This window comes from Erinaceus europaeus, chromosome 9 (assembly GCF_950295315.1).
Source record: "Erinaceus europaeus chromosome 9, mEriEur2.1, whole genome shotgun sequence".
Classification (NCBI taxonomy): Eukaryota; Metazoa; Chordata; class Mammalia; order Eulipotyphla; family Erinaceidae; genus Erinaceus; species Erinaceus europaeus.
This window is the reverse complement of record NC_080170.1, coordinates 56,481,891-56,504,492: the sequence shown is the minus strand read 5'-3', so window position 1 is coordinate 56,504,492 and position 22,602 is coordinate 56,481,891. Positions and strand designations below refer to the sequence as shown.

Genomic DNA, 22,602 nt, shown 5'->3' with positions numbered 1-22,602 from the left:
TCTTGCTTGTGTGAGCCCCAGACTGGCCATGGAGCATCAGTGTCCTGAAATTTGCTCTTGTTGACAACTACCTATATCTTTATTCCTGTATTCCCTTAACAAGGCAACTTAGTGTTCTTGCAGTAAATGGAAAACCAGCATGACTTGTCATGAAGAAAAGAGAATCTATGCACAACTCAAACTAAGTCACTCCTTTCTCTTAACTAGGACCACACATCTGTGCCCCACCACCCTCTCCCCCCTGAACATCCTCACAGCTGTGCTGATCCCGATTCATTTCCGTAGCTGGAACCCTGCCCCACCTATATGGTAGGACCCACTTGACAAGCCCACATGTCTGGCAGACTACAGCTCTCTGCCTCCCACCTCACTGCACACCCTCCCTCCACTGTTGGCATCTAGCAGCTGAACTTGTGGAGAAACAGCCTGTGGGGGGGGGGCTGCCTCTGAGTGTGTGCCCTCCCTGATGTGTTCTTCCTCTCACTCTGGACTCAGCACTGCCTACCTCTTCCCAGGCTCTTCAGGTTGGGAGAGTTGAGGGTGGAGGTGTACTCTGGTCAAGCTCCCCACTTGGTGATGCCACCCACCCCCTGAGTCCCAGGGACCACATACATGAACGTGCTGAAAAACCCAGAACTTTATTCCAAACTCTAGCCTGTCATGTCACATGGAGACATGACAGGCATCTGAGACTTCAGGCTCAGTCTGAACCTCAGCTCCTCTCACCTCCTCTACCACCACCCCCAGGTCCTCCCTCACCTGCTCTGCACCCCCTAGTCCTCCCCTACCCACTCTATCATCCCCCAGGTCCACCCCAACCTGTTCTGAACCCCACCCCCAGTCCAGCCACAGCAGCTGCCGTCCTTCCATAAAACACAAACTCTTCTTCCAGGTCTTTTGCCATCATCCTTATCTAAACTGCTTTTGCTCCCCTTTGAGCCGTCATCTGGCCCTTTGGGGGGTATGTCTTTGTGCCCAGAGGAGGCCCCTCTGTGAAAGGTGCCCGCCGTCCCGCCAGCCCTCTGTGCCCAGCTTGCTCAGGGTGAGATTGGTGTCCTCACATCTTCCAGGGCCTCCTGCTCTGCCACCCCCACTCAGGGCATCAGGTGACCTGGATCTTCAGGCTGTCTCCAAACACAAAGTATTCTGCCCAACAGCCCCTGCACCACTGTCCCCCCTACCCAACCACCTTCCACTAGCAGTATCTAGTCCCCCTCCCCCAGAAACTCTAACTGGGTGAGCACCCACAGTACTTATTAGGGGTGGAGAGGCTCTTCTGTTTTCTGTTTGCTCATTGTATATCACTGTTAGCGTCCCACTGCTGGCTGAAAGCTCTAGAGGGGGTTTTGTGTTACTAATGTGAGTCCTGAGCACCTAGAACAGTGCCTGGCCCAGCAGATGTGCAATGAATCATGTTGGCTCGATGACATTCTAACTAGTTGCCAGGGTCAGTGTCCTCTCTGTCATAATGGGTTCACAGCAGGGATAATGGAGGTTTGCAACATTGGCTCTCTAGAACATTCTGCGTGATATACTCAGAAGGACTGCAGGACTGTTAGGAAACTGGCTTGTCATCCATGACTGTCACCTGAGCACCCTGAGGAGGCCAGCCCATTACCCAGCAAATATGACCCCAGTGCAGACATGGGCCCTTTACCCCTTACCTCCCCCAAACCAGCCCACCCTTGGTTGTCCTTGGACAGAAACGAGGACAGGGCCCAGTGGTCACCCCAGCTACCCTGATAGCCATGCAGGGGTCTCTCTGCAGGCCAGTTGTTGATATCCCTCATCCCAGTCAAGCACCCCACCCTCCCCATACCCCCAGTTGCTGTCTCACCTTCAGGAATATGCCGATGGTCTCATTGCTGACCAGGAGGACGGCCTGTGGCTGGAGGGTCTTCAGACGGAGGTGAATGTGCCAGGTCTGTGTTGCTGGGAGGTGGTACCGCCCATAGCTTTGCCCCCCAAACTTGGCTGCTGTGCCTGTGGAAGCAGGCAGGGTGTCACCTTGGGAAGGGGACCCTAACCAGGAGCTTGTGGCACCGGGAAGGAGAGTACAGTCAGAAGTGTGGCCAGTCAGTGTGAGGTATAACCATGTCCACCTGGGGCTCTGCTTGGGAATAAGGAGGCAGACTCATAGAGAGGGTGGTGCAATTGTGTGTGGGTGAGGGCACCACAAGTTTCCCCTCAATTATCTCTGAGAATAAGGAATATGATCATTGACAGGCCCTTCCCAGATGAAATGCTGCCGCAGGGAAGGAGGAGGGAGTGATAGAAGGTGAAACAGCACATCTGCCCCCCCCACCCCATGCACCCTAACCAGCACACAGGTGACCTGGACCCTTGTTGGTACTTGGGCTTCTGCAACTGACCACACCTGGGGCCTCCATGTGCATCACCTGGCACAGCCTATGGGAAGCCTCTGCAGGCAGTGCTGTGTCCCTTCCTGACTGTTAAAATCCTCCCTCCCCAGAAGTGGGTTTAGGTATGGGGGCCCCTAAACAGCCTTAGTGTGGACCAGCATGATTCACCACCAGGGAACACCGTATGGACGGGACCTGGTACCAGCCCACCACAGAGGAGGGGATGTAAGGGCAACAGGCACTGTAGTTCCCACCCACACCACAGGCCTCAAGCCCCAGCCTGGCAGGTCCTGGTGGAGAGGTGTCAGAGGGGACAGGTCAGGGACTCCCCACCCTCGGGGCTTTAAGCACAGAGAGCCAAGGTGCCAGCCCTATGTCCATTAGCTGGATTCAGGTTCCTTTTCCAGCAGGAATTGACTGCCCAGATCAGGAGGCAGGTAATGGTGTTTTCACTGTCTTAAGGCAGAGAAAGGAAATGACTATTAGCTCCCAACACTATCACAACCAGTCAGTGAAAGGTTAGATTTGAAGGTGCTGCCTGGCCAGGACCCTGAGATCACAGCCAGAAGGCTTTAGGAATGAAGTAGGAGGGGACCAGGCAATACACATTACCATGTGCATGGACCCAGGTTCAAGTCCCTGAACCCTACCTGTAGGAAGGAAACTTCATAAGTGGTGAAGTAGACCTACAGGTGTTTATCTTCCTTTTCTTTCCCCTCCCCTCTCAATTTTTCTCTGTCCTACCAAAATATCCATACAAATAAATAAATAAATACATAAATAGGGGCTGGGGAGATAGCATAATGACTAAGCAAAGCAACTTTCATGCTGGAGACAGCAAAGTAATAGGAGCAGGACAGGTCCTCCACTAAACACCAATACTTAATCACTGTGGGCCCAAGGGCACAGGGAAGTGAGACGATCTGCCAAGTGGCCAATTTGAACCCTAACAGCTGAGGCCCTGGAATTTGAACCCTAAGAGCTGAGGCCACAGTACAAACCACCATGGTGCCAAACAGCCTTCTGGACCCCGTAAATTTGAGAATCCCCCAAAGCAGCCAGGAATAGGGTGCTTATTGGAGTGGGGGGGGGCTCATCTGTGCTGGTGCGGGCTATACCTCTGGCCCTCCCCAGCCACCGGGCCCCAGGGCCTCACCATTACAGGGGCAGCTCCTCTTCAGGCGATGCCGGGGGGTCAGGATGCTGAGCCGGGCAGTGCTGTACGGAGGCCCCACACTGGGCTCCAGGTGCACTGAGTGCTGGCAGGTCTGCACCTGGCAGCTGGGCCCCAGGCAGGGCACCACAGGCACAGCTGCCCGCAGCTGCACCCCCACTGAGCGCTCCATCTCCTGGGCTGCACGTGTGATGGTGGCTGTGAGCTCCTGCAGTTGGTGGAAGGTTCCAGAATGACCCTCGAAGACCAGGAGCAGGTCCACACCTGCAGCGGCCTCTGTGGGCTGCAGGCTAGCCAGGTGGATGGTGGCACGCCGGACATCCAGTGTGTGGCTGAGGAAGCGCTGCAGGTTCCGCCAGTGGTCAATGACCAGCTCCTCAGGGCTGAGCTGGTGGAGGCTCAGCCATATGGCCTGTCGAAGCATCTCAGGCCCTGCCTGCCACACGCGCACGTGGACTCCAGCCGTGGCGTCCCAGGTCCCGTCACTGACTGTGACGTTGAAGGAGTAGCGGCCAGGCAGCAGCCCCCGGACAGCCAGGATCTTGCCATCTGATGTGCCCACTGAGAACTGCCCACCCAGGGCCTCGCCCTTCAGGCTGAAAGTCAGTGTGTCCTGGGGGTCGCGGTCAGTGGCATGGATCTTGCCCACCAGGCCACCCTGAAACTCCTCCTCCCCAACAGTGATGGAGACCTCCAGCGGGAGAGCAGAGGGTGGGTACAGACTACGCTCAGTGACAAGGATGTTGACCAACGTGGACGATGTGAGGGAAGGGTGACCACTGTCAGAAGCCTGTGGGCAGGATATAGGCACATCACCCATAGGCCCAGCTGCAGCCCATCCGTGAGAGCACTGGCCTGGAGCCACCATGCACTTGGAGCTCACTGATGTTTACTGAAAGTCAGGTGGCTCCTAGATACAGCACCCTAGGCCCAGAGAAATTCAAGGGCAGATGGGCCACCATTCATGAGGTCCAGGACAAGTTTGGGGCACGAGTAAGGGTAAATGCTTGTTTGGCATTCTAGCTCCTGTGCCCAGGCAGCCCCATGACCCCACATATGTGTCTGGAACCTCTCATTACCCCACCCCCACCCCGCCCCCTCCCTGAGGTCAGGCTCAAATTTCAGGGATTTAAATGCAGTTAGGAGCAGGGAAAGTGCTCAGACCTGGGGCAGGAGGGTAGGAAGGACCAGGACCCTAGACTGGGATGCTCAGCCAAAGCCACCACCTCAGCCAGGGGTATGCAAAACTGCCTAAGTCATCACGAAATATTGTGCCTCAGCAGCCACAGAAAGGATGAGAGCTGCCTTTGGGGTGTCACAACCACATGCAAACATGGCTGTGCGGGGCTCTCTGCATTCCCATTGCTGGAAGGGGGTGCCCTTCCTGCTCCCCCGATTCACATGATCCCCTCTAGCCAATGCTGCCCTCACCTCAATCTGAAGCTGATAGCGGTCCTGCACTGTCCTGCTCAGCTCCATGGTGGTCACCAGCCAGCCCTCAGGGCTAACTCGGAAGGCAGAGCCTTTGTTCCCTTTAGTGATGCGGAAGGAGTAGGGAGGACCATTCTTGGGGGAGTCAAGGTCACTCAGAATCAGCTGCAGGACTGTGCTGCCCACGGGGGAGCTCTCCTGAGACCAAGGGCAAAAGCACAGCAGACAGCAGAGTGAGTCTCACCCCAAGTCCTACAGGGTGGCCTGGGGACAGGACTCTGCTGCTGTTTCACCTGGCCATACCTGGGTGATCTACAGTTTGTAACCAAAGCATTCCATTCTAAATCTAAAGCTAAAAAAGAGGAAAAGGTGGAGCGACCCTCCCTGGTGGATGCATAGCAGGACCTGTAAGCTCACCCTCCTATCCACTTCCTCAACCCTCACACTGACATTACAACTCCCCACAGAATCCCAAGATCTTTTCCATACCCCAAGGACAGTCACTGGTATGACCAAAATAGCTGGGGAACAGGAAAGTCCTCTGGGTCCCAGTCTCATCTTGCATAGCCATGTGTAAAATCTGAGATAGGCAGCACCTCCCTCCACAGGCTGTATTGCCTTTGGGTATGACCAGGTCCAAGGCCCTGATACCTAGAGAGCCCCTCTTCTGGAAGGGAAACCAAGGCAGAAACATGCCTACCTGCACAGAAGTACTGTAGTTAAGCTGGAAGAACCTGGGCGGATTGTCGTTGACATCTACCACAAGGACAGTGACAGCTATGTCCTCATGTAGGGGCGGCTTCCCACTGTCCATGGCCCGGAGCCGCAGGGCATAGCTGGAAGTCTAGGGTCAGATGCCAGGATCAGCAGTGGCACCACTGCTCTCTGCCTCCAATGCTACTGCTGTTTCCAGGGTCATATAATGGACACAGCCTGGTACCCACCTGCAGCATGTTAGGGGTCATGCAGAAAGCCACCTGCTGGTGGGGGTCTGGCCCAGTAAGCAGACCTGCAAGAGGGTTATCAGGGCTGCCCAGGGCCTGCCATGGGCACTGAGCTGCTCAGATACAGCAGCCAGCCTATGTGCCTGGCAACACTGCCCCTCTCCTTTCTCTGGCTCCCAGGAACAGAGACAGTAGGGAACCTGTCCAGGTCTGGGGGGGCCTCAGGACAGGGGCCAACACCTTAACTCCTCAGCCTATTAAACCCCCTCCACACACACATACACACACACACTCACCTGCTCCCAGTCGAGGGCCCTGGCTACCCGTAGTTCCCCGGTCTCAGGGTTGACAGCGAAGTGGCCCAGCTGGTTCCCCCCAACTAGGCTGTAGGTGAGGGCACTGTTCAGAGGCCCATCAGCATCAGTCGCAGATACCTGCCATGGGGTGCAGAAGGTGAGCAGGTGGCCCTTCTCTGAGCACCAAGGGGAGCATTCCTGGCCTTCACTACTGGCCATCATTGAGGGCCATGGCTGGACAAGCCCAGGCCTGCTGAGCCCCTCTCTGGTCTCCCATCCAAGGGGTCACTCCTTCCCCTTTGTCCTCACTCATTCACACCTGTGGGGCTTGGCCTGTGCTGGAGCGAGGGTGAGCCTACAGGACTACTGCCTAATGTTCTGGAGAGTTCTGAGAGGAGAAAGCTTAGCTTAACAAGAGTACTGAGTGCAACCTGAAAAATGCCACTGGAAGGTGAAAGCAAAATGCTAGTAGCCCTTGAGGATAACACCCCCACCCCCAGAAGACTAAAGGCAGCTTGTATGGGGTGGGGGAGCATGCATGCTTGGGAGAAAAGACTGGAGCCAGACTCAAGGGTCCTTGGGGACCTCCATCATGGGCACACTGAGCCTGCTCCCAGCAGGACAGCAACTTGGCATCACTGGCACCCTGGGCATTCTGGGACCAGCCCTTCCCAGGCTTTGTGAGGACCTCTGCCAGACTTCATTACACCTGCATTTGGTCTAGGTCTCATCAGATATAGTACTGAGATCTTCAGTCACAAGAGTACTAAGAGTGGCCATAAACCAGAGCCTGGCCTAAGGTGCAATGACCCCTGAGCTGGCCCTGGTCCAGAAAGGATGGGGAAGGACAGGGTCCCAGGGGACAGCTGATGCTTACAGCCAGCACGACGGTGCCCACCACAGTATTCTCCGGGACAAGCACACTGTATAGGTCCTGTGGGAAGCGGGGCTGGTATTCATTGACATCTGTGAGGTTGACCACAACTGTAGCCACGTCACTGAGGGAGGAGGAGCCTTTCCGGCTGCACTCGACGGACAGGAAGTACTTGGGGCTGGTCTCAAAGTCCAGGCTCCTGTTGACGTACAGGATTCCTAAGGAAACCAGAGGTGGTGGGAGCAGTGAGGCAGTGGGACCACAGGTGGAGGCTGAGGGTTCTCAGGCCAAGCCCCAGAGAGAGCATGTGTCTGCATGTGTGCATGTTTGTGTGCCTCTGTAATCTGGTACCTGTGTGTGTGCATGTGTTTTGTCTACATGGTGTGTATGTACACACCTCTGTATGTACATGTGTGTCTATATGCTGTGCACCTGCATTTCTGTGTGATACATACCTATGTGTTGTGTGTAAGAGTCTCTGTGTGTGTGTGCATCCCTCCCTGTGTGTTTATCTCTCTCTCTCTCTCTTGCCTCCAGGGTTATCGCTGGGGCTTGGTGCCTGCACTATGAATCTACTGCTCCTGGAGGCTATTTTTTCTCTTTTGTTGCCCTTGTTGTTTATCATTGTTGTTGAATAAGAAAGAGAGAAATTGAGAGAGGATGGGGAAGACAGAGAGGGGGAGAGAAAGATAGACACCTGAAAACCTGCTTCACAGCTTGTGAGGTGACCCCCCCACGAAGGTGAAGGTGAGGAACTGGGGGCTTGAACTGGGACCCCTGCGCTAGTAGTTGCGCTTTACACCATGTGCACTTAACCCACTGCACTACTGCCTGTCCCCCCTCCTTTTTTTTTTAACTAGAGCACTGCTCAGCTCTGGTTTATGGTGTTGCAGGGGATTGAACCTGGGACTTCAGAGCCTCAGGCATGAGAGTCTCTTGCATAACAATTATGCTATCTACTCCTGTCCCCTTGTGTATCTCTGCATATGTGTCTATGTAGTGTGCATCTGCATGGTGGTGCGTGCTGGTCTGCCTGTGTATGTGTGTGTGTCTCTATGCATGCATGTGTACACATGCCTCTGTGTCTGTGTGTGTGTGTGTGTGTGTGTGTGTGTGTGTGTGTGTGTGTGTGTACCACTGATGCTGCTCACCTGAGTGGGCATCCAGGCGGAAGCTGCCCTGCTCATTCCCACTGACCAGCCTGTAGCCTGTCTTCTGGGTGCCAGGGCGGGTGAGGGTATCCAGCCGTAGCACCTCACTGCCAGGTGGGGCATCCTCAGGCACCTGCACGCTGTGCTCTGGGTTCAAGAAGGCAGGCAGGTAGTCATCCAGGCCCACCACAGAGATGGAGACAGTGCCCAGCGAAGATAGCGGGATCGGGGTGCCCAAATCAGAGGCCCGAACAGTGAGCTCCAGGGGTGCCTGCGGCCTCACCCGCAATGGCTTTTCCAGCCGGATCACACCTGTAGTGGCCTCGATGGAAAAGTGGCCCTCGGCTGAGTCCGTCAGAGAGTACACCACCTGGGCATTGGTCCCTGCAGGGAGACCCAGGTGTGAGCCATGCTGGGACCCATCTACCTCCCCAGGTGTGAGCCATGCTGGGGCCCATCTACCTCTACAGTAGCCCCGATCAATAAATAGGTAGGTAGATGGATGGGATAGAGTTGTAGTGCTGATAGAGTACAGGCCTAAATCACCACAGTTAGACCTTTCATGATGGCAGAGGCTGACATTAGTATGATATGAAACATTGAACAAATGCAATGTGTCTTATAAATGTTAAAGGGAAAAGAATGAACCCTAATGAAAAGAATGTCACTGACACTTATTTGCAAAACAATGAATATAACCTACTCTGTTGTATAGAAACTGATTAAGAAATTTAATGAGCCTCATGTGAGTTTGGTGCCAGTAATGCCTTTCTTGGACCAAATTAACCAGAGCTAAATCATTCTGATCCAGAGTCTGTATTCAGAACATCTCTGAGGCTACCTGGCAGGGGAAGGGGGGACCCTGGGATTAAGGGGCAGGGAGAACCTAGGTGGCTGATATGCTGAGCCTCACCTGGAAGTGTAGAAATTCTTTGTGTCACCTTAATGTCAGTAGTGTTGTCCTCTCCACCCCACAGCACCACATCACCTCGGGGTCCACTGGGTCCCTCTTGCCCTTGTCCCCCTCCTCTTCCTCCTCCCTCTCCTCCTCACCTTGGTCAGGGTCTCGGGCCAGCACCACAGCCACAGGTGCCTTGACAGTGGTATTGTCAAAGACGGCCACAGCACAGTGTCGGGGGAAGAAATGAGGGGCGTTGTCATTCACGTCCTCCACCTGCACGGTCACATCGGCCTGACAGGACCGGCCACCCCCATCCGTCGCCTTGGCCACAAAGCTATATACATCCTTCCTCTCACGGTCCAGGGCTGAGAGCGTGGCCAGATCCCCTGGACAGGACAGGACTGAGGATGAGTGTCTACCCTTCAGCCTCACAGCTGTATTCCAGCATCCCCTCATGAGTCCCCACAGGAGAGCTGTCATCTCACCTGCTCCAAAGCCAGGGGCTCCCCCCCCACACACACACACAAGCTACAAAGACATGAGGGACTTTCAGAGGACAGTGAGACAGTTTCTTGGAGTGTGCTGAGGCATTGGTCCATGGTATCATTTACAGAGATATTATCTACACTAATCCACCGAAGGACAAAAACATATGAGTAAAGCTGCTTTCTGAGGTTAGATTGCAATAGCTATATCCTAAAAACACTATGAGTGTCACTAGGATGAGGACACTGACATGTGTTGTGATTGCAACACAGTCAAATACTGTGTGTACAGAAGGAACTATGATAGCACTTGATATGCAACCTTGATAAGAGTTCTGAGACCCTGTTGCTGAGCAGAGGCAGGTCACTGGACAGTATTCTAGCTAGATTCTAGAGGTACATGGAAATCAGCCTGAGAGGACCCACCCAAGTGCTTGTCTGGCTGTCTATCACATACTGCTCCAATCTTTGAACACCCAGTGTTTGCATGTTTATACAATGAATGGCACTATCTCCACAGTCAGAAAAAATATATACTGTTTTATTTTTAAGACCCTGTAGTTCATCATCCAGTTGAGCAGACAGCATCAGAGAGATTAGGGTAGCTACCAGGCTAACATGCTGTGCCCTGCCAGCAGGGTCTCCTGTGTCCATACAGCCTCCCAAGCTAGTGCAACCAGTACTTAAGGCAGCACACTTTATGTTAATTTTGGTGAAAGCAGTGCTTTGTGCATAAAATATTTCACCACTAGGAGGCACTGTTTGCATTCAGAGGGAAAGGGAGAGACATAACAGCATGAAAGCTGCTTCACCTCCATGAAGTGCCCAGGCTGGAATTGTGGCTCCCCTTACTGGCAAGCTATCTCTCCAGCCCAACAGCACAATTCACACCCTCTATCAGTGACAGGGCACTGGTGGGTACCCAGGGGTGGAGATGCTTCCACTTGATGGCTGAATGGAGGTATGAGTTACCACCCCTCAGCCAGGGGCAGCTCAGGAGCCTACCTGTGTGTGGGTCCAACTGAAATTCGCCAGCCCCAGGACCATGCAGAGAGAAGGTTATCTGAGCATTGGTGTCAGCATCCAAGTCCGTAGCAGAGACCATCAGGATGGAGGTCCCTGGGGATGCGTCTTCCCTGACACTGCCCGTGTAAAGAAGCTAGGGTAGAGTAGAGAGGACAGTGAGGCTGTGGGGTGTGCCACATCTAGAGGAGACAGGGACGTGCAAGGAAGCAGGCAGGGAATGAGCGACAGCACTGGCTAGAGAAACCAAAGGTGAGGGTGGGCATCTATCATCTGAAAGCCTGCTGAGGGGTGAGAGGGCACAGCCAACTCCCACACATAGGCCCCAGGGTCTTGGAGGATGTTGGAGTAGGTCTCATTGAACATTCTGAAAGGTGCCAGGTGTCCCTGGGAGGCCATGCTGTCAGGCTTACTTCCCTATCCACTCCCAGGGTAGACACTGTATGATCAGGTTCTGAGCCAATGGTCCCACAACCCTTCCCTCCATGGGGGCCTTCATGGGTCATGTTTTCCCTCATAACCTGGCACTCTGTCTTCTCTTATCTGTAGCTGAGTGTAGGAGGTAGAGGAAGAGAAGGTGATGAGATATATGCAGTTTGTGTTTCCACAGGATATATCCATATGTAGATTGTGTGCAGACAGGGTGAAGTAGGGATGTAGAGATGCCTATTTGCAGATGTGAGTGGGTGTAGGGGCACTGGGTCTGCGGGTGGGTGCTGTGAGTACAGAGATTTTCATGTACAGAAAGGTGACCGAAGGGTGTGCATGTGTGGGTGTATGTATGGGCAAAGATATGCCCCAGTGTATCTGTACTGAGTGCTGCATGATCCATGAGTTTAAACATGTTCACTTGAGATGTTATAAAATTAGAATGTTAATAGTTTATCTCTAACACTGAAATAATGCAACTCCCTGGACATTAAAAATGGCTATGTTTGAAACAATGTATGTGGAAAAGAAAAGCTAAGGGAGGGAGACAGAGCATAATGGTTATGCAAAAAGACTCTCATGTCTGAGGCTCTGAGGTCCTAGGTTCAGTCCCCAGTACCATCACAAGCCAGAGCTGAAAAGTGCTCTGGAAAGAAATAAAAGGGAGAAAAGCAAAGCTACATCACATACACACACACACACACACACACACACACACACACACATACACTCACTCAACATGTTTCATGTGTCACCTTGGATGACTTAAGTTTGACTCATAGGAGTTCCTGGTATAATGTCACTGTGTATGTGTGGTGTAGCCTGGAGTTGAGGTTCACAGTGGGCACAGACATGGGTCGGGGAGAGGAGCCCTAGGGTGCAGGAATCTGTGGGCATTTGATGATAATGAGCTGTGCTAATAAAGTGAGCAGTGGCATTTCCTGACTTCTGAACTTGCCTTGCAGACAAGCGCATCTTTGAGGGAGAGTTAGTGCTTGGTGACATACTTGTGGAGTGCAGGGACTTTTGTGGGTTGATCAGTGTGCACTGGTCGGGCTGGCCAGAGAGTAGTGAGGGCAGTGTGGCGAGGGATGGCTCTCACCTGGGAGCACTGTGGGCTGTTGTCATTGATGTCCAGCACATAGACCTCCATGGGGACAGAAGCCTGGAACTTGCCGTCGGAAGCTGTAACTCTGAGAGAGTACTTGGCAGTGTGCTCACGGTCCAGGGTCTTCCTGGAGAAAATCCTCCACTCATCTCCAGCCTGGCTGATGCCAAACTGGCCCAGGGGGTCTCCCTCTGTAAAGATGAGACAGTGCTTCCAGCAGCTGTGCAGCAGAAGCCAAGCAGGCTCTGCTCAGTGACTCCTCTGGCGCTTTCTCTAGGATGCTGGGAGAGGTAGACATGTTCCCCCTTGTTTGGGGAAAGGACTCCATTCTGCCAGAGATGGCTACTGGCTGCCTCTTTTGATCTCAGAGACTTCCTGTTATAAAATGTTAGCAATACAGGAAGAACCCACAAAATATAACTGGGGTGGGGGGAGGGGGAACTAGTGTCTTTAGTGTGTGTCCCTGAAAGGCTAAGACTTGCTTGGGGACAATGTGAAGGGAAGCAAAACTTATGCTATTTGAGAACCATTTAGTTTCTACTTTTTATTCATTGGGGGGGGGGTGCCAAGGAGTGACAGGCAACACCAAATTCTTCAAGGTTTGTTTCTTGGCTAACCATGGGCAGTTGTGGGAAGGAGGTGTATGGGGGGGTCCCTCTGGATTTGCTTCTGGCCACTTTTTCTGGACACCTGTCACTGATAGACAGATTTCTGAGATTTAGGATTCCAGAGCTCCCTGATTCAGCTGTCCTGAAAGTGATAGTAAATTGATACTTACTATTCTATTATCCAGGGATTTGTTATTCTGTTGTCCAGACTTTTTCATGTTTCTAGAGGCTGTTGTTATAACAGCATAAGCTTCCAACACTGAGCATTTTGCTCAGCTCTGACCCAGTACCTCCCCTGGGGTTTGGGAGGGTTGGTCTGTATAGAAGACAGACAGCTATGGTGGCTGCAGGTGCCACAAGTATGAGGGGCAGCAGGGCCCCCCAGAAATCTCAGTAAGTGCTCCTCTTCTGGCTGCTGTGGGATGGGTCAGCCCCAGATAGGGAATAAAAACTGAAGTTGTAGGTGTCTGCTGAGGAGAACAGCTGTAGGTGTGGTTCCTGCCCCAGTCCCTTGAGTTCAGGGTGGCCCGGGCATGCATGAAAAAGCACTGGGAAGCATTTTCACTCTGCAATTAGGTCTTGTGATGGGCAGACAAGCTATTCTAGGCCTCCTACTCGACAGACTGTTTCAAGACAGAGCTTTCATGGGTCACACAGGAGCCTGCTGCCTCCCCATCTCCCAAGGCTAACTGAGAGCATCGTTTCTCCACCACCTTATCTGCTCTCCTAAAGTAGCAAGAGACCCTCCTTACAAAACTCTTTCTGGTTCATAGGGGGTTCTAAGCTCTTTGAGTTGAATCTGGTCAGTGTCCTTGTGAGGTGACTGGGACTTGGTGAGATTCATAGGAGCAGTGGAGTTTCTCTGCAGTGCTGTGCCCAAGGCCAGGTGCAAGAAGTGACAGAGCCAGGGCTTACACCCCAGCCATAGGGCACCATTCTCTGAACCCTTTGAAGGCACCCCAATAACCACATTCCCACACAGGTGTCCTTACCTGTGATGTAGCAGGTGATCTGTCTATTCTGTTCAGTGACATCGGCGTCCAGGGTCTTAAGAATAGCCACAGGTTCACCAGGCTCACTGTTCTCTACCACCGACCCCCGGTAGTCTTCAGCAGCAAACCGGGGGGCATTGTCATTCTCGTCTGTGATAGAAACTTCCACCAGGACCCGGGAGGACAGCTGGACTGTGTGGCCATGGTCGTGGGCCTCTACATAAAAGTGGTAGGTCTGGTGGGCCTCACAGTCGAGCTCCTGGAGAGTGCTGATCCAGCCTGTCTCACTGTCGACAGCAAAGAGTTCGTGAATGTTGCTCCCAGGGTTTACAGGCAGCCTATAGCTCACTTGGCCATCACTGCCAGTGTCCCTGTCATTGGCTGTCACTTGGATGACCAAGGTCCCTGCAGGCATATTTTCCATGAGGACGGCCTTATATGGGTCAGCCTCAAATATTGGCTTATTGTCGTTGACATCCTTCACCTGGATGATAACAGACGCCAAGGAGACTAAATATGTTCCATTGTGGGGGCAGTGGGCCATGAGATAAATCTGGTACCACTTGATGGACTCGTAGTCCATGGGCTTCCTCACCTTCAGGAGCCCCAAGTCCCGGTCCAGGGAGAAGACGCCTTCCTTGTTGCTCCCTGGCATGGTCCCCTCCACCAAGCTGTAAACGACTGGGTCCTGAGCTGCCACCGCCTTAACAAAACCAATCTCTGACCCCTTGGGAAGGTCTTCCGATGCCGAGAAGGTGTACAGAGGTTCAGAAAATTTGGGCAAGGACACTTCATTGGGGACCACCTGGAGTCGCAGAAGCAGCAGCGAGATCCAGTGAGGGGGGCCCCCGTCCTGGGCTTTGATCCTGAGGTCAAAGGCCCGGTTCTCCAGCCCCACCAGGCTCTCCTTCACATTGACCATGCCTGTGGCAGGGTCCACTGCCACCAACTCCTCATCCAGTTGTTCAGCTGCATCCACGGAGTAGGTGACGTCCGCGTTGTGGCCCTCATCTGCATCATAGGCCAGCACCTGGATTATAGGGGCATCTTTGCCAGTGTTGGATGGAATGGACACAATGTACTCAGATGCCGGGAAGCGGGGAGGGTTGTCATTTTCATCTGTGAGTATTATCTTCACGGTACAGAAGCCCACACGGCCCCCGCCATCTCGAGCCATGACCTTGATGTCCACAACCCTCTCAGTGGAGTTCTCCCGGTCCAGCTTCTGTAGGGTAGTGATCTGGCCCCCAGGGCCAATGAAGAACTTCTCCCTTGCCAGCTTGTTGATGATAGTGTAGTTCACAGTACCATAAGGGCCACTGTCCCTATCTGTAGCCAGCAGCTCGATCACATGGGTCCCCACCTCGGCATTCTCTGCCAGCTCTGCCTCATACATGTGCTGCTGGAATGTGGGATCATACTTGTTGGCGTTTGTGGTGTTGATGTACACAGGCACAGTTGCTCGGAAGACCCCATCCGATGCCCCTACCCTCAGGCTATAGGCGGGGTCCAGGTGCTTTTTGCAGAGGTTGAGCATGGAAATGATCCCTGAAGAGCGGTTGATGGAGAAGTGCCGGTCCTGGTTGCCAGAAAGGATCAAGTACTCCAGGCTTGAGGCATCCCTGCTGTCAGGGTCAGAGGCTTGGACTCGGAGGACCAGGTGGCCACAGGTGGCCAGCTCACTCACACTGGCTTCATACTGAGGCTGCCTAAACTCAGGGGGGTTGTCATTGATGTCCGATACATTGACCACCACCAGGGTCTCACCGGTCAGTGGGGGGTCACCTCTGTCCACAGCCCTGACCTTCACATGGAAGTGCTGCTGGATCTCATAGTCCAGCTCCTGGGCTGTAGACATCTCCCCAGTGTTCCTGTTGATCTGGAAAAACTTGGAGGCCTCAGAGCCATCCTCCACAATCTGATAGGAAACATCGCGGTTCATCCCTGAATCCTGGTCGGAAGCCAGCAGCTGGATTACAGGGGTCTGGGCAGGCAAGCCCTCTGCGACAGAAGCAGTGTAGACTGGCTGGGGAAAGGTAGGGGCATTGTCATTGATATCCTCCACCAGGAGTTCCACTGTGGCTTCAGAGAAGGAGCCCAGTGCTGTGTCGGTGGCTCTGATGGTGAAGATGTACCGGGTGGCAGCCTCGTAGTCCAAGGGGCCAGCCACACGCAGGACACCCGTCTTGAAGTCAACAGCAAGCAGCACCAGAGGTGGCTCCTCCACAAGGTTGTAGATGAGCCGGTGTCCCTCGGGACTGCGGGCCTGGGTGTGGAGAATTGGGGTGTACAGAGGAATGTTCTCAGGCACCTTGACTTTGTAATAGGAGCTCTGGAACAGGGGGTTGGACTTGTTTCTCACGACGACCAGCACTTCTTCTTCTGTCTGCAATGGGGGAGTCCCCCCATCCTGGGCAATGACTCGGAGGTGATACTTATTCAGAGTCTGATAGTCTAAGGGCTTCCTGAGTGAGATATCCCCAAGGTAAGGGTCAATCCGAAAATATGGATAATCTTCCGCTAGCATGTATGTGACGGCACCATTGGCCCCCAGGTCCTGGTCAGTGGCTGAGACCTGGAAGAGGACGTCCCCTGGCTCAGTGCCATCAGGGATAATGATGGAATAAGGCAGGTGCTGAAATTCAGGCAGGTTATCATTGGCATCCTCAACAAAGACCCTCACCAGAGCCCGGGCCACCCGAGGGGGCACCCGATCATCCCTGGCTTCCACGGCCAGTTCGTAGGTGTCCTGCTGTTCCCGGTCCAGTGCCAAGCCTTTGGTCAGCAGCACACCTGCTGACCTGACCATGCGGAAAAGCTCAGTGCCATTCAGGAGGAAGAAAGAGAGTGTGTCATTCGGGCGGCAGTTATGTACACCCAAGATGGCTAATACCCGGTGGTCCTGCATGCCCTCCTTCACAGTTGCCCAGTACTCGTCCAGCTCAAACTGCAGGCTGGAGTTCTGAGCTGGCACCAGGGTGACCTTCACCAGGGCAATGTCTTGGTGCAGCCCGTCTGAGGCCCTGACGCTGAGCTCCCGGGACTGGCCCAGGAGTGTGGGGTCTGACACCCACAAGCACCCAGTGGCCAGCTGGATAGCCACTGCCCCATCGGCATTTCCGGCTTCTATGCTGAAAGTGACCTCAGAATCTGGGTCAAGGGCCTGCACGGTGAGGAGCTCCATGCCTTGGGGACTGGGCCACAGCACAGGGACTTCATACACCTGTGCTGAGAACCGGGGTGCACAGTCATTGACATCCCCCACCCGCACGATGACCTGTGCAGGCTCAGGTGCATACAGGGTGGGGCTGCCCTGGTCATGCACATAGACGCTGAACTGGAAAGAGGGTGTGAGCTCATAGTCCATCGCCCTCACGCTGCGCAGTGTCCCCATGCTGGTGTCCACTCGGAAGAATCTCAGGGCCTCAGGATCCAGGATGGCATAGGTTAGCAAGGCATTGACACCCTGGTCACTATCTGTGGCATAGAGCACCAGTGGGTTGTTACCCTCGTCTGTGACCAGGCTGCCAGGGGGTGCTGCCTCACTAAGGTGACCCACAAATGTGTGCCCCAAGAACACAGGGGCATTGTCATTCTCATCAATGATGTCCACCAGGACCATAATGTCTGCAGAGCCACCTGCCCGGGTGCTACCTCGGATCTTTAGCTGGTAGGATGAGATGGCCTCATGGTCTAGCTGCTTCTGGGTGGACAGGAGGCCTGAGTAGGAATTCACAGCAAACACACCACCCCTGTTCCCCTCTCTCAGCTCATAGGTCACGTCTGATGAGCTGGTGGCCCAGACCTGGAGGATGGGGGAGCCTACAGGGATGGATTCTGGCACCTCCACAAAGTATTCTGTTTGAGAAAAGACGGGAGAGCTCCTCTCTGAGGGGTAGACATGAACAGTCATGGTAGCCAGGTCGTGCTGTGGTGGGGAGCCCTGGTCTTGTGCCTTCACTGTCAGAGTATAGCAGGTGTGGCCAACCTGGGGAAGCTTCTGCGCCAGAGTGATGATGCCTAGGAGGGCGTCCACCCCAAAGAGACCTTCATTGTTCCCTGGAACAAAAGATAAGGTAGATGGGGTCTAAAACAGAATCTGTGCAGGGCTGGAGCCTCGGACCCTGCATCCTAGACTTGGGGTTCTGACAGAACTCGCATGGGGTGCGGAGCGTGCAGGCTTCTCCAGTGCTCACTGCATGTCTGGTTCATGCCTCTAGCTACACACTCAAGCTGTGGAGATCTCTGAAGTATATAAGGGAAATAAGAAAACCCTCTCCACCCTGTATATCAGCAGTATCTTATGGGAAAGGCTCCAGTTACATCCCATTGAATAGTCCTTGACTTAACTACTTTCTTCTACAGTGTCAGAGAAGGGACCTCAGTCTATTTGTTTATTGGATAGAGACAGAGATAAATTGAGAGAAAAGAGGAAGACAGAGTAGGAGAGAGACACAGAGACACCTACAGCACTACTTCACCACTTGTGAAGCTTCTCCCCTGCAGCTGGGGAGCGGGAACTTGAATCTAGGTCCATGTGCATAGTAGCATGTGAACTCTACTAGTTGTGCCACCACCTGGCCCTCTTTTTTATTTTATTTATTTATTTATTTATTTATTTATTTATTATTATTATTATTATTTTAGAGTGAGAGGCAGGCGTACAAAGCAAGGTTCTGCCAGCCACAGTTCTCCTTGCTGCTCTCATAGGACCAAGAAATGATCGCAGGGCCTCAGCTCTACCTAATGGTTACTAACTAGCTTTGCTTATACACTTGACTGGTGAAAAATGACATAGCATTATAAATTATCAAAACTAACAGAGACTCTGAAAGCTGTCTGGTTCCTCCCCAACTTGGTCTTATGTGAAGCGAGATAAGGATGGGGCACCAAGTCTGAGGTTCTTGTCACACTTGGATGCCAAAAACTCAGCATCCTCAGCTGCTTTTACAAGTTTCTCAGCATCCAGTCAGGACCTTCTTATGCTAAGGTCATCACAGTCCCAGTGAACATTCTAGTTGACAGACTACCAAACTGAGGAAGTTGAGCACTTGATTCATCTGTACATGCTCACCTCTGGTGCTTTCCTATTGCCAGAGCCCCTTCCCCAATTCTGAACTCACTACCAGGCACCTCACCTTTGAGGAGGGAGTAGTGGACCTCAGCATTGGCTCCCTGGTCACCATCCACAGCTCGGATCTGAAGCAGCTCTGTGCCAGGTGCCACCGAGTCAGGGATTCTGGCCTCATAGTATTGCTGGACAAATTGGGGCTGGTGGAGGTTCCCAGCCTTGATGTGGACAAACACCCACACAAAGTTCCTCTTGATGAGCATCTCCTGGTCTCGGACCTGGAAGCACAGAATGGGGGAAGTGACAGGGTAAATGACAGATGGGATGGAAGGAGGTGGGATCAAGGTCAAAGAAATAAAATTCCAAAGCATAGTGCATCCTAAATGATGGAGACATATTCTGGAAAAACCTCATTTTGTAGGCCAGGGACCTTGGTGAACAGAACTCAAGATTAAACTGAGCACTGGAGAAAATGAGACTCTCAAGTGACTTGGGAAGATGAGGTCCATGCGGCATCTCTGTATATAACACCAGGCTATTATTTTTACTCTCAGATTTATTTATATTATCACTGTGGCTTCACTACTCCAGGATAACTTTTCTAGACAGAGATAAAGAGAGATGGAGGGAGACACCACAGCACTGAAACTTCCACTAATGGGAGGGGGTGGGTTCAAACCTAGGTTGCACACATGGCAAAGCAGTATACTGTCCAAGTGAGCATGCACCTCGTCATGCATGAAGTCCTGGGTTCAAACTCCAGTACCACATGGGGAGCTATAGGACTGGGGGAAGCTGCACAGATGGTGGAGCATCACTGTGCTGTCTCTCCTCCCTCTCTGCCTCTCTCTGTATTTGAAAATAAAAGAATGGACAGAAACAAACCCAGGGGGAGTGGAAACATGCATGTGTGAGATCCAAGCAGCCCCAAATAAGCAAAAAAAAAAAAAAAATCCTTAACTCTTGAGTCAGGAAGGTTTTGAAGCTTTCTTCAAAAGATCCAGGTGACATGGGGGAAGTTGTCTGGTCCTTAGCACACAGAGTCCCTAGTGAATGGTGCTGTGGCTGTGTGACAAGGCTCAGAGGCAAAAGCCTTGCTCTCAGGCCACAAGGGTGCAGGTTCTTAGCCCTGGGTGCTGCGCAAGTTCTGTGCCTGCTGACCTTACTGACCTCCCCTCATGCCCACTCTGGTTGGAATGCTCCTGAACCCTCCCTGCTCAGACCCTCTATAAGTCTTCCCTATGGGTTCTCAGTGGCTGTGCAGGGGGACTTGTGTGGGGCAGGGGAGGAGTCCAGAGAGACCCAAGGCTGCAGTGCCTTCCTTGGCAGTGTCCCCCACTGTCATCACTCTGTGATTTGAAATGTTGCAGGTCATCTAGGATTATCATGCTGATATGGTGCTGGCAGGTAGGGGGACCAGGAGCCTCCCCCCTCCAACCCACAGGTATCCTGAGCCAGCCTTCCAAGTCACTCACCATGATGGTCAGCATGTGCTGGCAGGGTCCTGGGCCCAGCTTCCCCACAGTCACCAAGACCCCACTGCTGGGGTCCAACTGGAAGAGGCTGGCACTGGCCAGGTCCTGGCTGCCATGGATGGTGTAGATGAGGCCCTTGCCTGGGTCTGGATCTATAGCCTGCACTCGCAGGAGCTCCACACCTGGCAGTGTATCCTGTGGGACCCTGATTTCATAGGTTGTCTCCAAGAACTGGGGCCGGTGGCGGTTGACATTTGCTATCATGGCGATGGAGACCTGGGGGGCGGCATTGTGGTGAGCACCAGGTACAGCTGTGTCTGGTTCCTGCACTTCACCCCCACCCTGCACTGGATAATATTTTGTTGAATGAATGAATGAATGAATGAGAGGATTTCTTTTTTTTTTAAATATTTTATTTATTTATTTTCCTTTTTGTTGCCCTTGTTTATATTATTGTTGTGGTTATTATTATTGTTGTTATTGATGTTGTTGCCAGATAGGACAGAGAGAAATGGAAAAAGGAGGGCAAGACAGAGATGTGGAGAGAAAGATAGACACCTGCAGACCTATTTTACCACTTGTGAAGTGACTGCCCTGTAGGTGGGGAACCGGGGGCTGAACCGGGATCCTTATTCCGGTCCTTGACATGCCTTGTGCGCTTAACCTGCTGTGTTATAGCCTGACCCCTGAGGATTTCTTTCTTTAAGATTTTTTTTTTATTTTAAATTACCTTTATTTATTTATTGGATAGAGACAGCCAGAAATCAAGAGGGAAAGGGGTAATAGGGAAAAAGACAGAGAGACACATACAGCCCTGCTTCAGGTGCTTTCCCCCTACAGGTGGGGAGCAGGAGCTCGAACCCAGGTCCTTGCACACTGTAACATGTGCGTTCAACCAGGTGTACCATCATCCAGCCCCTGAATGAGAGGATTTCTAAACCACAGGACTTTCAGAAAACATACAGTCCAGTCGTTTCCAACTAAATTTTTGTTAGAACACCTTTCCTTTCTAGAAATTTCAGCATATGGAACAGATAAAACTCTTCCTGAAATCGAGCACAGTTCCAAGACCCCTACCACACATAACGCCGCCCCCCATCCTTCCTCACTCCTGTGAAGGCCCAAGGAATTCTGTCATTTTTATTGAAATTATTTAACACTCCCCTACTCTGCGGAGACCTGAGTGGGAAGAAGGTTCCCCAGGCCACAGAGGCAGAGGGAGTGTCAGGGAGATAGGAAGCAGCACCCTGACTCCACACTCAGCATTGTCTGAGGCTCACCATACCCACACAAACCTCCCTGCAGTCTCATCTCAGCCAACAGTCCCTCTCTCTTTCCCACTCTGATGCCCCCTCCTCCAGGTCTCTAACCTGAGTGGTGATAGTTTGGACCCCGTCGGTCACCTCCACAGTCAAGTTATAGCTGAACCTCCTCCTCGCGTCAAGGGGCCTGGTGATGAGCATGCTGCCTGTGGTCTTCTCGATGTCAAAGTCCATGTCCTCATCCCCACCTGTAGTGGAGCGGGAGAGCACACAGCCCAGTGATGGGAAGCAGGAGGGACCGTAGGGTATGGCTGGTGGAGAGGGGAGAGCTGGCTGTGGGCAGGGATTGGACTTTGAGAGAAGAGCCTGAGGTGTTCCCAGAGTGTTCAAAGGTATGTGACAGCTGAATAACAAGCTGGAGTTTAGGCTCCAGAAGTACAAAAGCTGTCACTTATAGTTTATGTATTGACAAAATATTCTCACAATCCAAGTGACAAGACAGAAAAGGATAGACTTAAAAGGACTGAAGAAGGGCGTCTAGCAGTAGCACATCAGGTTAAGCATACATGGCATGAAGTGCAAGGACTGGCACAAGGATCACAGTTCAAGCCCCTCGGCTTCCCACCTGCAGGGGGGTCACTTTCATGAGCGGTGAAGCAGGTCTGTAGGTGTCTGTCTTTCTCTCCCCCTCTGTCTCCCCTCCTTTCTTGATTTCTCTCTGTCCTATCCAACAACAACAACAGCAATGGCAACAATAATAATGACAACAACAAGGGTAACAACAAGGGCAACAAAATGGGAAAAATGGCTTCCAAGAGCAGTGGATTCATAGTGTAGGCACTGAACCCGAGCAATAACCCTGGAGGCAAAAAATAAATAAATAAATAAAAGAACTGAAGAGTCCAAGAAGATTCAAATTTGCCCAAACTTGTATTCTAGCTTCCCCCTCCTTTTCCCCCTCCCTGTTTTTTTTTCTCTTTCTCTTTTTTATATAGAGGGACAGAGAAAGAGATAC

The 22,602-nt window shown here is 52.5% G+C and overlaps 1 protein-coding gene across 1 annotated transcript in view; it reads right to left on the bottom strand.

The window, feature by feature from the left end:
• The window catches only part of FAT2 (FAT atypical cadherin 2), a 56,700-nt gene that overhangs the window by 8,191 nt on the left and 25,907 nt on the right, over positions 1-22,602 (bottom strand). Inside the window, exons 7-20 of the mRNA XM_060197975.1 lie at positions 21,696-21,835; positions 20,326-20,601; positions 18,918-19,128; positions 13,780-17,838; positions 12,174-12,370; positions 10,625-10,778; positions 9,287-9,520; positions 8,234-8,617; positions 7,086-7,300; positions 6,209-6,346; positions 5,669-5,812; positions 4,969-5,166; positions 3,520-4,327; positions 1,838-1,983 (exon numbers count right to left, since the gene is read on the bottom strand). Of these exons, the coding sequence (XP_060053958.1) occupies positions 1,838-1,983; positions 3,520-4,327; positions 4,969-5,166; positions 5,669-5,812; positions 6,209-6,346; positions 7,086-7,300; positions 8,234-8,617; positions 9,287-9,520; positions 10,625-10,778; positions 12,174-12,370; positions 13,780-17,838; positions 18,918-19,128; positions 20,326-20,601; positions 21,696-21,835 (7,304 nt within the window). The remainder of the gene's footprint in view (positions 1-1,837; positions 1,984-3,519; positions 4,328-4,968; positions 5,167-5,668; positions 5,813-6,208; positions 6,347-7,085; positions 7,301-8,233; positions 8,618-9,286; positions 9,521-10,624; positions 10,779-12,173; positions 12,371-13,779; positions 17,839-18,917; positions 19,129-20,325; positions 20,602-21,695; positions 21,836-22,602) is intronic.